This window comes from Caloenas nicobarica, chromosome 13 (assembly GCF_036013445.1).
Source record: "Caloenas nicobarica isolate bCalNic1 chromosome 13, bCalNic1.hap1, whole genome shotgun sequence".
In the NCBI taxonomy this organism is placed as follows: domain Eukaryota; kingdom Metazoa; phylum Chordata; class Aves; order Columbiformes; family Columbidae; genus Caloenas; species Caloenas nicobarica.
In genome coordinates this window covers 1,908,489-1,923,263 of record NC_088257.1, presented here as the reverse complement: position 1 = coordinate 1,923,263, position 14,775 = coordinate 1,908,489, and the positions used below count along the sequence as shown (strand labels likewise).

The following is a 14,775-nucleotide window of genomic DNA, read 5'->3' as shown; positions in this document are numbered from 1 at the left end:
AGAAACATCTACAAGAGGACTGGGATAAAGCCCACGTTACACAGGGCGCAGAGAGAAGGCAGCAGCTCCATGTCCCCGTTTGAGCCCGGCTGGGCCATTCGCCGCTCGCAGCGGCCGAACTGCCGCTGTCGCCGCGGGTCCGCCCGGCCGCGGCCGCTGCGAGGGGGCGGGCGGAGGGGAGGGCTGAGCGGCCCTGGCCGGGGGAGGAGGCAGCAGCTCCTGCCCGCGGAGCCGGCGGCCCCCGCGCCGCTTGGCTTTCGGTTTCTGTTCCCCGCTCGCAGCCAGCCCGGCCCCGCTCGCAGCCAGCCCGGCCCCGCTCGCAGCCCAGCCCTGCTCGCAGCCCGGCCCCGGGCGCCATGGCCCGGCTGGCTGCTTTGTCCGGGCTGGAGGAGGAGCTGACGTGTCCCATCTGCCTGGACATTTACAGCACCCCCGTGTCCCTGAGCTGCGGCCACAGCTTCTGCAAGCAGTGTGTCCAGCAGTCCTGCCAGCTTCGCCCGCAGGGCCCGTTCAGCTGCCCGCTGTGCCACTCCCAGGCAGACCCCGCCATGGAGCTGCAGCCCAACGTCCAGCTCCGCAGCATCGTGGAGAAGTTCCTGGATGCTCCCACGCAGGAGGAGAAGGAAGACTGTGAAATGCAATGTGAAGATGAGGACAAAAGTTCGGGCCAGGAAGACGGAGTGATTCTTTGCGATTCGTGCCTCCAGGAGCCCCAGCCAGCCGTGAAGACCTGTCTGACCTGTGAGGCCTCTCTGTGCCGAGCCCACCTGAGCAAGCACAGCACAAAGAGCCGCCTGAAAGACCATGTCCTGGTAGAGCCCTGTGATGCTCAGGTTTTGGCTGAGAGGAGATGCCCCCAGCACGGCAAACTGCTGGAGTGCTACTGCAAGACGGACTCGGTCTGCGTCTGTGTGATGTGCTGTGTCGCCAGCTCCCACAAGAACCACGAGATCACCCCTTTGGAGGACGTGTTTGGCCAAGCGCAGGTAAGAGGTTGCCAGGACAGGGGTCTGGGCACGGACGGCACTAGGAAAGCCACGGGGGTCTGTGACACAGAGAGCTGCCTGCAGCACACGGATGAAACATCCCAAGCTTCAGACCTGCAGACCCAGGATGGGGCTAAATCTCCCTCTTGGGACCTTGGGCTTTTATTCCTAGTTTTGCCCCAGATTCCCTCTGGGCTTGCCCTCATGATGTAAAACAGGATGTTCTAAACACTTTCTTCCCGTCCTGAGGAACCAGACTGGTGGGGCTGAGTGCTTGTGGCTATGCCTTTAGTCCTCAGTCCACTTTTAAGCTGGAGTGTCAGCCTGAGGTGCATTTCTGCAAAGCCAAGGGATGACAGAGTAACAGAGAGGAAGCTGTCATCACTGACATTAGCTTTATGTGTGGCTATTGCCCATGGACAGTTTTCAGTTTCAAAATGTCTCTCCTGTGCTTGCAATTGTGGTATTTGTTCAGGGATCAATCAATCTTTCAGTAAGCCTTTGTGTGTTTACTTGTCCTGAGAGCCTGCAGTGAACAAAATTTTGCAGGCCTAGTTTAACCCATTTCCATAAAATTGCTGATCTGATGCACATATGTCGGTCCTATACTGATATCTCCCTTCGGTTCTTTTGATAGAAAGTTCTTCCTGAAACCCTGAAAACAGTGCAAGAGCATGAAGCTGCACTGAATCAAAGAATAACAAACCTGCTGAAGCAAGAGGACAAAGTAGAGGTTTGTTCCAAGGTCCCATATCACATTGGGGATGGTTGCGTGCTGGTAGCTGATGAGATAAGGTTTTCTGTTGCCCTTCCCCAGATCATGGATTCCAAAGCTATTTTAGTTCCTGGGTGGTTTCTCACTTTCTGGTTTCTTCTCTGAGGGTGGATGATGAACAACTTTCTTATCAGGGAAGTACAGTCTTCATTTCCAAAGGAACTTTGAGCTTGGAAGTTGCTGTTAAGTCCATGCCTCCTGATCGGTGTGTGGGGGTTGTCATTGTGGTTTCCCCCCCCAACCTTACTCAATTTGCAGACTCTAAAATACTTATGGAAAAGGTGTAGACCATGTTATAGTGATTTTATTTCTTTTGACAACAAGAAACGCCTTCAGATTAGCCTGTGGTTCTAGGAGGTTGGTAGGCATGAGGCTAAAAGATTGCCCCAAAGTGTCTGGTTTTCACTCCCAGCATACAGATGCCCATCTAAAAGCTCTGAAAGGGCAGGGAATTTAACACAGGTCTCCAAATCCTAGCTCATTCTGCTGGGGCAGAATTGGCACTTGCCTTCATCCTCCAGCAAAGTGATGGGACTGGAAGCCCTGGCACTGGGCAAAGGAAACGTTCCCTTCTAGTCTGAAGACAAAACTGTGCCTGTTGGCACTGTCCTGGCAGCGCAGCTGCGTCCAAACACTGAGAAGCTTGGGGCAGGAAGGAAGCACAGAAACTGTTTTTCCTCACCATCCTTAAAAGGACAATAGGCAACGGGCCTATAGGAAAATACCAGTACAGAATAAGGAAATATATGAATAGCAGAAAGTTTCCAGCAAGCATCCTGCAAGAAGCACTGCTTTGTCATCTTGTTCTGGTCAGGTGCTACATGGAAGGCCACCTACATGGCTTGGCCTTTCTGCTGTCTGAGAGACACCTTGGTCTGCTGTCATATGGAGAGGGACGAAGTTAGTAGTTACTTTTCTCAGCCCAGAAGACACCAGGCTCTTTTCTGAGTGAGAGTTAGCATGGAAAATGTAAGATTCAGTCCCTAACAGTGTTGCCAAGTGTTTTCTTAATAGATCGAGGAGAGCCTGCGGAGGAGTCGGCTGGAGAGCCTCTTTGAACAGATACAGCTGCAGCTAGAGAACACAAAAGGAGAGGTCCTGAGAGATCTCAGGCACAATGAAGAGCAACAGCTTTCTAAGATTCGGACGCAGATACAAAACCACGAAGAGGAGAAGGATGCAGCCAGCCGTGACATACAGGAGCTGAAGGCTCTGAGAGATCAGAAAGACATGCTTCTTTTTACCAAGGTACCCAAGAGCATCTCCCTTCCCAGAGATACTCAGCTCTTGGGCTGGCCTTTGCCCCTCACTATGCTAATTCTATGTTCAAAATGTCTTTTACAGGCTTTTGAAGCAATTCGCACCAGGTAAGAGCTTCCCGAGGTGGTCGACTCTTGTGTTACGCGCTGCTCGGGGTGCTGGAGGGTCCCGCGGTGCAGGCTGACTGCACGCTGACCCTGCTTCCTCACACACCAGAAGCCCCACACTATTCACAGAGGTCATGTGTGGCTTTTCGTATACCACATGGCTTATTTTTCTGTAGCCTCCGCACCTGTTCTCACGACCCGTTGTGAGGGCAGTTCCTAAATCTTTAGGTCGCTGGTGAGCATGCAAAGGATGGCTGAGCTTAGATATCCTGAGTCGTCCCCCAGTTTGCGTTGCCTTCTGCTTGCAAGAAGCAAATGCAGCAGGAGCCGAAACGTGCAGTGAAGTCACGAGGCTCCAGAGTTCATGGCTTTTCTCCAGCTCAGCGCTGCGTGCACACAGGCTCCCCCAGCCCCGCATGTTGGGTGTGGTGGTTGTCCCTTGGCTGTGACCATGCAGCACTTCTCGTTTGCTGTCCCAGCATCTGCCCCTGACACCTCGTTGGCTCCTGCTGCAGAGGCTTGAGGACTGTAACAGCAGACGTGATGCTGGGGTCCGTCCTGGCAAAAGCTGGGGCTGAGGTGGCTCATACAAGGTCCTCCGGGCACAGATATTGTCCATGGAGTGAACTTCATCCTAATGATATTGAAGAGATTTGGGGTTCTGGGAAAAGATGGGTCAGAGGGGGAGTCCCTGGCAGAGCTGCAGAGGGAGGGAGGAGAGAAGCTGCTGTCTGTGCCTCTCGTCGAGGCTGGGTGGGGAGCGCGGGATGCAGTTGTTGGCTCAGGAGTGGGCTCGGTGATGGTTTTCTGGTGACTTGCTGCTCTCCCGATGTCTTTCTGCACGTTAAGGAAACGCACGCCAGTTCCGAAGACAGCTGGTGTAACACTGCCAATGCCACCCATGATTTTGGATAAAGTAACAACAGACACTACTCTAAGGCTTTTCCAGCAATTCCTCTCAGACATGAAGTCCTCATTTAAAGAATCACCTGGTAAGTGACCATTTCACTGGGTGACACGCAAGACAGAGAAACTAATGAAATGTATTTAAGAAAGGACTGTAATAAGACACCAGGGATGCGAAGTACCTCTAGAAGAAGTGGTAACTAGCATTGTATGGTTATTTTCACATATGTGTACATAAAAGGGTGCTTGTCCTGGGCTTCAGCGCTTTGGGACATGCCTTGGATACACCTTGTTAAAAGGGGCCCTGGGTAAAGAGGTGCTCATGTCCTAGGTGTTTTCTGAGAGGATTAAGAGAATAGCAACACCTGTCTGTAGGATCACTTTGATTCAAAGCATGGGGAAAGCCGAGAACTCATCACAGCAGCAGCATATAGAAGTTGTCTGATGATGTAAATAATCTACTCTTCCCATGGAAATAATTCCACTCTTCTGTAATGTTTTCTAAGATCAACCTACAGTCCTGGTGCTGTGCATGGTGGGATGCTTGTCCAACTGAATCAAAAAAATCAGGGTTCCCTTGTTCTTGTGCTCTTGATGATGCTTGAGCCCTGGATGGCGAGGCGCACTCTGTGCTCATGGCCACTTCCCAGCTCGGCCCCTGCCATCCCTGTAAGTATAGTCCAGACCTATTCTGGCTAGAAAGCCCCAGATCCGAGTTCTCCTAATTTTCCATGCCATCCAAGCAATTTTGGTTAATTGCCCATGTCACTGCTGCTATTTCAGTTTCTGGAAGGAATAGCTCCAAGAGCAGAAAATGTCACAATATTGAAGTGCATTAAGTGCAAGAGAAGGTCTAAATAAAATCATTCTGCACGTTCCGGCATGTATAATTATCTGCTTGTGACTGGCCATGCCAGGAACTTTTGAGAGTTCTAGAAAATAACCAGATGATCCTAGGATATACACCTTTATAAAATGGCTCTGCTACTGTTCATGTGTTTCTTGTAAATGGAAGTTAATCTGGAAAGTTTTTAAAAATGCCTAATGAAGCTCTGCAGAGCAAAAAGACACTTTAGAATAGTGAAAGAGCAGCATTTCTTGAAATGTGATATCAAGCCCCTTTAGAATTACCTAGGAGGAGCCAAGAGAGGTGCAGAAGGTGTTTCAGTTAACATATGCTTTTAATGACTTGGTTGGGTTGGACTTGAGTTGGATGACTTGGATAGGATGACCGGGATAACGTGGATTGCGAAATCCAGCTTTCAGCAATGGACATATATGAAAATCTGCACAATTATCTGTTAATCATAATGTGATTTTTTTTTTTTTTGGTGTTTCTATAGTTTGTGAACATCTGACTGTTTCAATAAACCAAGCAAACAGATTTGTTAGCAATACCAAAAGAGTCGATGCACGCCCACTCAACCCTCGTGCCTTTGGGTTTCCAAATGGACAGATGACCATTGCACAAGTGCAGAGCAACCAGAGCTTCTCAGAGGGCCATCACTTCTGGGAGGTAGACACCAGCAATGCAACTTGCTGGAAGCTCGGAATTGTTCAGCAGTCCTTTGAGTGCTACCTGCAAACGTCTGTGGATAGCCTCCGTGTGTTCCGAGGTCAAACAATGATCGCAGAAGAGAAGGGCTGTCCTACGGCCCTCAGAGTGGTCAGGGTAGAGCTAGACTGCAGAAGAAATACACTGTCATTTTACAACGCGTCTGTCAAGGATGGAGATCCTGCTGAGAGCCTCAGGCTTATAGAGACACTAAGTATCCATCCGGACTATCCTGCCTATGCTATTTTCCAGACATCTGGCGGCTATCTGCAGCTCCTGTAGTGATGTGGGGACAAGGTGCTGGTTTGTAGTTCCAGGCCTAGGTACCGGGACTGCTGCTGCGTGGAAGCTGTGCTAAGCCAGCGTATCAGAAATTGGGTTTTGGGCTGCTGTGATGGTTCATCAGTCTGAGGGCCAGACCTCTGTGGGGCATCTGACAGCACACTGCTGCTGGCTGCAAGAGCTCCTTTCTTATTTGTTCTGTTAATCACGATAGAAATACTGTTAAGATGTGCTTTTTTTCATCGACTGTGTCAGATGCTGTGCAGTTTATTCAAGTAATTTAGTTTGCAAAACTCAATGGCAATTTATTTTATAAAAAGGGTGACTATCTTTGCTCTAATGCATAGGCTTTTACCTCTGCTCTCCTCCAGCTGTTGGACACAACCTAAGCCATCCATCGCAGGAGCAAAGCTGGCCTAGGAGACGAGTAGAGTATTGGTGAGAAGACACCTGGTTTCCTTGATCTCTGGTGCTGGCCTCTCCTGTGAGCTCTCTGATAGATCACTTACCTACTTCTTGCCTCAATTTTGATTTTCTCCTCACCTATGCAAAAATGTCACAGCAAAGGAAGTAATAAAGAGAAAAACTCCTGTGCCTTTAGTCTGTGCCTGGATTATGTCAGTCTCACGGTTGTCCAAATGCCTTGGAGAGGAAGAGATGATATTCCTGCCTGCTGTCTGTGGTTCTGCTGCCTTCAGTCAGAGCTGGGGTATTTGTAGAATCATAGAATCATTTTGGTTGGAAAAGACCCTCTTGATCATTGAGTCCAGTGGTTAACCTAACACTGTCACTAAACCGTGTCCCTAAGAACCTCATCTGTGCATCTTCTAAGCCCCTCCAGGGATGGTGACTCCACCACTGGGCAGCCTGTTCCAATGCCTGACAATTGCATGAAGAAACCCAGGGAGGAGTTCTTCACCCCAGCAGGGACAGTGAAGGACCTTGAGGGACACTAGTTTTGCATGTGCTAAAAGAAATCCTTGTTCAATCTTAGAAAAAAGTGGCTGTGTCTTGTCTTCTGCATTTTTATTCACCAAAATGATATGGAAAACCATGCGGGTAGAGGTGGGACTCCCAAATGCACCCGCAGCAGCCGCTGGTCTGCCTGGTCTCGGGTGCTATGGGGGAAAAGCGAGGTAAGCGTGGCTCGTGACATGGTGCGGGGATGGTCCTGTCCTAGCGTGGCTTTCCAAGAGCCTTTCCTGGCCCCCACTTCCCTGTCAGCAGGTAGGACACCAGCCTCCACAAGCCCCAATAGAACTTTTTGCTGGGTTCTCCCTATTTTACCTGTAACCATTGTGGAGAAGAACCAGACAAAGCAGCGGGAACTCCTGGCTTACCCTTGCCAGGTTCACGCTCTCCTCATCCAGGGTCTATCTTTCATTTGCTGCCCCTGGCGTGGGATGGAGGATTTTCCTGGGAGGGCAGAGGGCTGTAGCAGAATTGTCCACCTCGTGCCCTGCTCCCTCCTGCTGCGGGCTCGCAGGGGCGATGCTGCCTGAGGCCGAGGGCAAATGTGCACAATGGTGCTGCAGCTCACAAGAGCTGTTTGTGGGTGGAGCCCGGCACAGGGAGCATGTCAGGGGGCAGAGGGGAAGGACTTGCAGCCTTTGGGCTGGGTTTACAACCTGGGCACGACGCCAAGGATGTCTTTTTGGTTTCCTTTCTCGCTGACTGACTAAGACGCCATTTTTCCAGCCATGGCAAAAGCTAGGGAAGAATTCGGCGGAGGTGCCAGCCTGGAGGATGAACTCAGCTGTCCCATCTGCCTGTCGCTGTACAGGAACCCGGTGTTGCTGAGCTGCGGTCACAGCTTCTGCAAGCCATGCATCCAGAAGACGCTTAGTGCCCAGCGGCAATCCAAGGCCCCTTACTCCTGCCCTGTGTGCAAGCTCCAGCTGGGGTGCATCCTGGAGCTGCAGAAGAATTTCCAGCTGTGCAACATCGTGGAGACATTTCTGGCCACCACTTCCAAACGACAACAGGACGAGGGCTCTGCAGAGGGGAAGAAGGAGGAGGAAGTTCCCTGCGACTACTGCCTGGATTGGTCCCAGCCGGCGGTGAAAACCTGCCTGAGCTGCGATGCGTCTTTGTGCCAGGCCCATCTGAACAAACACAACGCCAAGGCTTCCCAGCAGGACCATGTCCTGGTGGAGGTGGGCACAGGCGGCGGGGCAGCCGAGAGGAGGTGCCCAGAGCACGGCAGGCTGCTGGAGTGCTTCTGCCAGGACGAGGGGCAGTACATCTGCGTGCTCTGCTCCATCGCGGGACACCACAAGCGCCACAGCGTTGTCACCCTGAAGGAGGCACACGATGAACAGCTGGTAAGGGGCTCTCCTCTCCCCACAGCCCTTGCAGGGTTTGCTCCAAGCTCCTGACCCGGGGGAGGCTGCTGGAGGGGTGGTGCGGCTTTTGGGAGGAATGGGGCTGGGGGGTGAGTGCAGACGGGCAGCACCTCCGGGGGTTTCATGTCCGCCCCAGCGGGGACTGGAGCGTTGTGCTGGAATTTGCTCTTAATTTCCTCCTTCGTGTTGTGGAATCGGCCCGGCAGGCTAAGCAGAGGGAGAAGAGCAGAGAAGGGTGTTTGGGGCTGAGCGAGACGAGGGTGGGTAAACCCCGCAGCGTGTGCGGAGGTGGAGGTGCGTGCGGGGGCAGGCGCAGGGCCCCCCGCCCCGTGCCGCCGAGGACGTGCCCGTCCTGCGCAGCCCCGGGCCACTGCAAACTGCTGCTGACAACTGTATTCCTGGCTGGGATTAAGAAATATTTCCCGCAGGGGTTAAAAAGTCTCCTCCTCCACAGAGCCCTGGGTACCCCACCGCTGCTCAGCTTTGGGTCGGGAAACAGGTTTCCCCGCTCGAGGCCTTTCCCTCTGGCTCCCTCCACACTCGGCCCTAAGTTTTGCTGAGCCAGCATCCCAGCAGGCACAGAGGTGTGGGGCCTTTAAGTCCAGCTGCTGTCCCTGAAATGCTCCAGAATCAGCCGAGACTGAGAGGATAAAATGCATTCGCTGTGTTCACTCACTGCCTTGCGTTCGAAATTTCTGGGGTCAGTTTAGAGCCCAAGCCAAACACCCCGCGGTGACCCGGTGCGCGGGGAGGAAACGCCTGGCTCGCCCTGGGCCTCGGGACAGGTCACAGCCTCCTGGGGAATCAGCAGGGAGCATCCTTTGCACTTATATGTGTTGCAAACTGACTTCCTCCCCCAAGTTACGTAGGACAAATTCAGGGATGCTGAACAGAAGTGGGTTGTGTGGGACAGCAGTCATTCCTTTCATCCCTAGAGCTGGTAAAGAAGCAACACTGCCCTGTCTGTGGAGCAGCCATCTCCACGGGTGAGCTGAGATCGCAGCTGCATATTCCTCTTGTGGTTTGGTTCTTTTTTAACTACCCAGGATAGCCAAGGAAATCAGAAATGCAGCTCTTCAGGAGGAATGATAAAAGGGGTTTGGTGCAAAGAACCTCAGTCAAATTTTATTATTTGTTTTTTAATTTTTCAAAAATTAAAACTTTTCAGCCGTGACAACCATCTCATGGAAAATGTAAGCTTTCTGGCTTCATTTTTATTAAAGAAATGGGAATCTGGCAGCTGTGTCTGCCGTGGCCATTTGGGGTGCTCGAGGTGTGCAAACACTGCTGGAAGCAGCCAGGAGCAACCGGAACCTCGCAGAGACTGTCTGTCCCCTGAGGAAGGTTTAAGGTCCCCTCTGAAATATGCTGTTGTGCAGTGTAACAGCACTTAATGATCAAGGTATCTGTCAAAATAAACAGCTCGGTGAGTAAGTACTGCTGTTTCACTGATCTTCAGAAATGATGGCTGCTTCTTACCTAATCCCAGATCCCACAGTTACTGACAGATGTGAAAACTTAAGGATTTGGATCACATTAGGCGCATGTGAATATTCTGGCAGGAGCAGAGCTTTAACGGATAAAGTGAGATTTTTTTACTTAAAGTGACATTTACTTATTCAAAGGGTAAGTTGTTTATTAACTTACCACATACAAAGTTACACATAAATAAAAATTAAACATCAACTTGAAAGATTTTGAGATCATATCAGTGCTTCCGTTATGCCCTGTCTTTATGCGGAGGCAAGTGACTGCAGTTTATCACAGGACTCGCTGGTGAAAGCGGGCGGGTAGAAGGTGCCTGTGCCATTTCACCAGCTCCACAAGCTGATAGTCTGGTTTAAAGCTACCCGTGCTGCTTCCCTGCTACCAAGTTCAGTCCTGTCTTTCCTTCTAGGATGAACTCTCGGCCACCGTGACACGGCTGCAGAAAGATAAAAGCGCTTTAACTACTGCCCTAGAGGAACTTCAGAAGAGTGAGAATCAGCTCAAGGTTGGTACCCAGTTCGTCACTAATTCAGAGCATCTTTCCTCCACAATTTCCAAGAAATAAGTGACAGCAACTATACTGTTGGAAGCAAATGGATAGAGATACAGTCCAAAGGAGGGAAAACAGTGGTGTCAGAAACTGCCAGCAGCCCAGCGGCCTCACAGCCTCCCAGTGTAGCTCCGTGGGAGAAACCAGCTGGGAGACTCCACCATTTATTGTGGTTGCACAGAGCAGGTTACAGGACTGGCAGACCACAGATTGTACATATCATTACCTGTTTTTAAAGTTTTTTATCTGTTAAATGAAAGAAAAACAATTTGAGTCTACAAGTGGGATTTTCAGTGTGTACTGATACAGTTCTCATATTGCCAGCTGATATTTCTATGATTTTGTTACTGTATCAGGATTAATTTTCATAACCCTCTGTCTAACCAGATATTCTAAGCACATGTTTATTGTGCGTTTCCTTCGGAAGCCAGTGCAAAGGACAGATACAATCCTAATTAACAAACAAGAGACACTAAGCTGAAGTGTTGAGTTCCTGAGCCAGTGCAGCATTTTCTTGTCTGTTCATTTAGACCAATACAAAAACAGTGACTTCTCAGATGCAAAAGCTGTTTGAAGAGATGAAGACAGCAATGATTCAGAAAGAGAAGAAGTTCCTGAGTGACATTCAATCCATTGAGAAAAAACAACTGGCAGACTTTACCGAAGTGAAGAAGAAAATGGAAGAGAGGAGAGATGAGGCTGTGAAGCATATTCAGTGTTTGCAGAAAATGAGAGAGGAACCAGATGTTTTCCTCTTCTTCAAAGTAAGCAGCCGTATTCTGCTTTTCTTCATGAATATGGCTGATTTCTCAGCCAGCCAGCTACCCTTTCTGGAAATCACGCTAACTATTTTTTTCCTTTTTTTTTTTTTTTTTTTTTTTTTTTTTTTTTTTTTTTTAAATGCGATTTGTAGGAATTTAACCTGGCCAAGAAGAGGTATGTTCCACCTGAAAACACTTATTTTCTTCTTTGAAAGAATACGGTGTTGGTAGCTGGGATCAAACGCCACTGCCCGTGCCCCTGTGAGCTGGCACCCTATGCTGCAAAGCTGCTCCCTATTCCAGCCGAGCCCGAGGGCACCACATCCACACAGTTAACAATGGAGAGATCTCTGCCTGCTGTTCCAGTGGTCCCTTTAAGATTCTGATGAAAACCACTGGTTTTTATTACCAGAAAAATATTTTTGTCAGAGATGGAGCCCACAGGGTTCGTTTTACAGCAACGCTCTTGGATGCATATTGGTGACCCTCGGGCAGGTAAGTGCCAGTGAACAGTCTTTGGCTGCAGAGGTAGCTGGCTCATTTCCCACCCGATTTTGCTGCTTCTTGTGGACAAGCTTAATAGCTAGACAGATTTATTATCCCTTCTCTTGCAACTGATACATTTACTGTATAACTTACAACTTCTTAATTGACATCTGGGTGTCAGCAGTAATGCAGTGGTGTAAAATCACTGCAATGGTAAGTTACAGATCCACAGGAGAGTTTGCTGCAGCACTAAAATCCCCAGCTGCATGAAGGACCAGCTCAAACATCGACCTGGATTTTAAGATGTCATCTCTGTAACTTGTACAAATCAAAGCTGAGTTTGAACTTGGATTGTAAGGATAACTTTGAATCACCGTGTACCTGGGGTTGTGCTGGCAGCAGAACAGTCCATTACTCACAGCCATGCCGCAAGTCAAAATCTAGCCTGTGGGATCCAAGTTATTTTCCAGAAGCCTGGACACCATTTAATATGTTTGGCATTTTCTATCATGACAGCAGTTGTGCTAGAGCAGCAACAGCCTGCCTGCAGTAGGACAAAGCACTGTTTGCACAAGGGTACTAGCAAAATGCCTCCTCCTTTCTAATTTTCAGCATTTGAAAGTGCCCATCCAGGTTTGGTAAGCAAGAGGCATTACCAAATAAACAACAATATAGAACAATTGCAACTCAGCCTTTTTAGAGAGGTGTTTACCTGATACTTCACGTTGCCAAAGCATGCTGCCCTTTGTCGAGTCCTCCCATAATGAAGGAGTTTGTTAACTTTCTGACGACAAATGGTTTTCCTTGGTGAAATGACTGCCTGCGCCCTAGGATTGCGAGTCAGGATTTCAGCGTTGACACGATGGATGTGTTGGTGGTGCAGCTGGACCAGGTCCAGATCGACCAGTACCAACAGCGTATGTGGAACTTTATGAGTCAGCTGGACGCGCAGCTGCAAGGCATTAAGCGTGAGTGACCTGTCCCCCGCGGCTCGGTGAGCCGCGCTGGTGGCCACCGAACGCTGGCTCCTTCATACGGGGCGTGCGCGAGGCCTTGAGGGGCTGATGGGGATTCGGATGGGATCTTGGGGGTGTTGGTGAGGGGAGGGTGAAGGGGGCAGAAAGACCGTGTCTGGGGATAACAAGGAAAAGGTCTGTTCCCAGGCAGCTAACGCCAGCGTCTCCTCTCTCTGGTAGGGTTTCCTCCTCCCACCCACCTCCCAAGTCTTTGGGTGGTCAGTCATGCTTTTGAGAAACGTCCATTTCACTTGCCCACCCCAATCCCCACCTAGTTTATCCCTGACCGTGAGATCCAGGGCCACAGTACCAAGTCCCAGACTTGAATGTGTTGCCACCTTTGTAAAACAATCTTCTCCATCTTTCTTAGGTGAACTCACTGAGCACATTTGGAGGAGCAGGTAAATCCTTTCCTTCACGTACAAATGTTCCCTGCAAATTTCTCCAACTGTTGTTCATTAAAGGACCACGTGTCCTCTGCTTCAGTCTCAAAGAGCTAAGCAGAGTCTAGAACGCCGTCCTTCATCTCAAAAGAGGGGGTCAGAGCTATTCATGTCTCTTATTTCATTATTAACACGATGCGACTTGTGTTTTATGAGGAACTAACGCTCAGCATTGTTTCTTTACAGGAAGGCTTCACCTACTGGTACCTCTTCAAACTGTAAGTGTTCAAAAATCCTAGTTATTCCTCAGGACTCTGGCTGTGAGTCTTGCAGAGAAAATATCTAAAAATGCGAACAGCATTTTGTTGCATGCATCTCCCCTCCTTGCCAGGGGCGAGACCAGCAGGAGTGCAGCCTCAGGGCGCAGTTCTCGAAATCTGCAGTGGGCAGAAGTCTCTGGGAACTCACCAGAGAAATCATTGATCTTCAGCCCGAGGGAGGCACTGGGTTTGCTTCAGTTCTCAGTCAAAGTCTGAGCCTGCCCCGAGGAAAGACCATGGAGGGTTCGCACCAACTGAGCAGGAGCTGGAGCAACCCCAGCGCCTGAGGGGATTCCCAGACAAATCCGAATGCTGCAGGAGTTATTAGATCTGCAAACAGCATTTCTCTTCAGATAGCATTAGGACACTGGTCAAATAGATGTCTGCCGGGTAGAGTGGTGCATTTTTCCCACAAGCTTTTTGAGGAAAACTTATTTAGAAGTTATCAGAAAGATTTTTTTTTTTTTTTACGTTTTTTTAATTACGCAACTAAAGTTAAGTTTGCAAACAAGTCTTTCTTAATTCATAAATTGCAAATTAAACCCTACTTTCTTCACCACTTTTTAATTTTGGGAGGGGAAAAAATATTCTCCTCCGACAAGTGTTTCATAGGGACAGGTTAATGGTAACAGTTTACATTGGAAGGGATGTGTTTGAGAACAGCTGTTCAGTGAGGGGATTGAGGACAGTGTAGCCTTGCCCTAAATACAAACATATTTGGTTTACCAGACACATTTGAAAAAACAGCAAAAAATTGGTTTTTTTTTCATTAATTCATGGTTGGAGAGCACAAGAGGCGTGCAGTGCAATTAAACAATTAAATGAAATTTTAATTACACAGCACAGCTTAACAATACAGTTGCTTTCATTTAACATAATTCAAGCCTCAAATCTAGAGGTATATTTTTAAATCAGTGTACATGGCCATTTATTTGTCTTGTGAGCGCAGTCCTCTACAGACATATTAACATTTATGTTCTATACAGAACCCGTTACTCAAAACAGGGGAGGGAGAAGAAATATTTTTTCTGATGCAATGCAAAGCTCTACTTGGAAACAAGTTGTCAAATATCATTAGCAGTGCAATAAAATATTACTTTCTCATTACAGCATGTGGCGGTTTTCCATCTTTTGGACTCTCGCCAGACTTCTGGACAGGCCAAGCGCCCCGAGGGTTTGGTACAAGTCAACCAAGTTTCTGGTACCCATAGGCCCAGAAGTAAGGAAAGATGAAAAAAAAAAAAAAAGTCAGAACTGAGATGGAAAGAAAAAGTTAAATATTGACAAAAATGTCCTCTAATAATGGGGACCTGCCAAGTTTCTGGACTTCCCCTGCATTCCTGCTATTAAAAGCAATTCTGTAGCATATGAAAGCTTTAAAAAAGAAGTGCTAGGAATTAACACGAGCATAAGAAAACTTCCAACTGCTGCTTGCTTCCAAACTGCGGTGTATATGATCTCATGGTACTAATGATACTTGCACACTATTAATTCCGGTGACTATGTTGTCACTATGCGGCTGGATAACCAAATAAATGGCTATAGACAAAGATAA

The 14,775-nt window shown here is 48.9% G+C and overlaps 2 protein-coding genes across 2 annotated transcripts; both read left to right on the top strand.

Annotated features, from left to right (window-relative positions):
• The first annotated feature begins 307 nt into the window (after nucleotides 1-307).
• On the top strand, nucleotides 308-6,459 carry LOC135993962 (tripartite motif-containing protein 5-like). Its single transcript, XM_065644200.1, has 6 exons — nucleotides 308-986; nucleotides 1,624-1,719; nucleotides 2,776-3,009; nucleotides 3,106-3,128; nucleotides 3,978-4,120; nucleotides 5,378-6,459. Exons 1-6 carry the CDS (start codon nucleotides 357-359, stop codon nucleotides 5,869-5,871), a joined length of 1,620 nt encoding a protein of 539 aa, XP_065500272.1. The 5' UTR covers nucleotides 308-356; the 3' UTR covers nucleotides 5,872-6,459.
• Nucleotides 6,460-7,540: 1,081 nt separating this feature from the next.
• On the top strand, nucleotides 7,541-14,775 carry LOC135993992 (E3 ubiquitin/ISG15 ligase TRIM25-like). Its single transcript, XM_065644240.1, has 8 exons — nucleotides 7,541-8,195; nucleotides 10,114-10,209; nucleotides 10,785-11,018; nucleotides 11,168-11,190; nucleotides 12,333-12,469; nucleotides 12,888-12,918; nucleotides 13,147-13,178; nucleotides 14,331-14,775. Exons 1-8 carry the CDS (start codon nucleotides 7,572-7,574, stop codon nucleotides 14,429-14,431), a joined length of 1,278 nt encoding a protein of 425 aa, XP_065500312.1. The 5' UTR covers nucleotides 7,541-7,571; the 3' UTR covers nucleotides 14,432-14,775.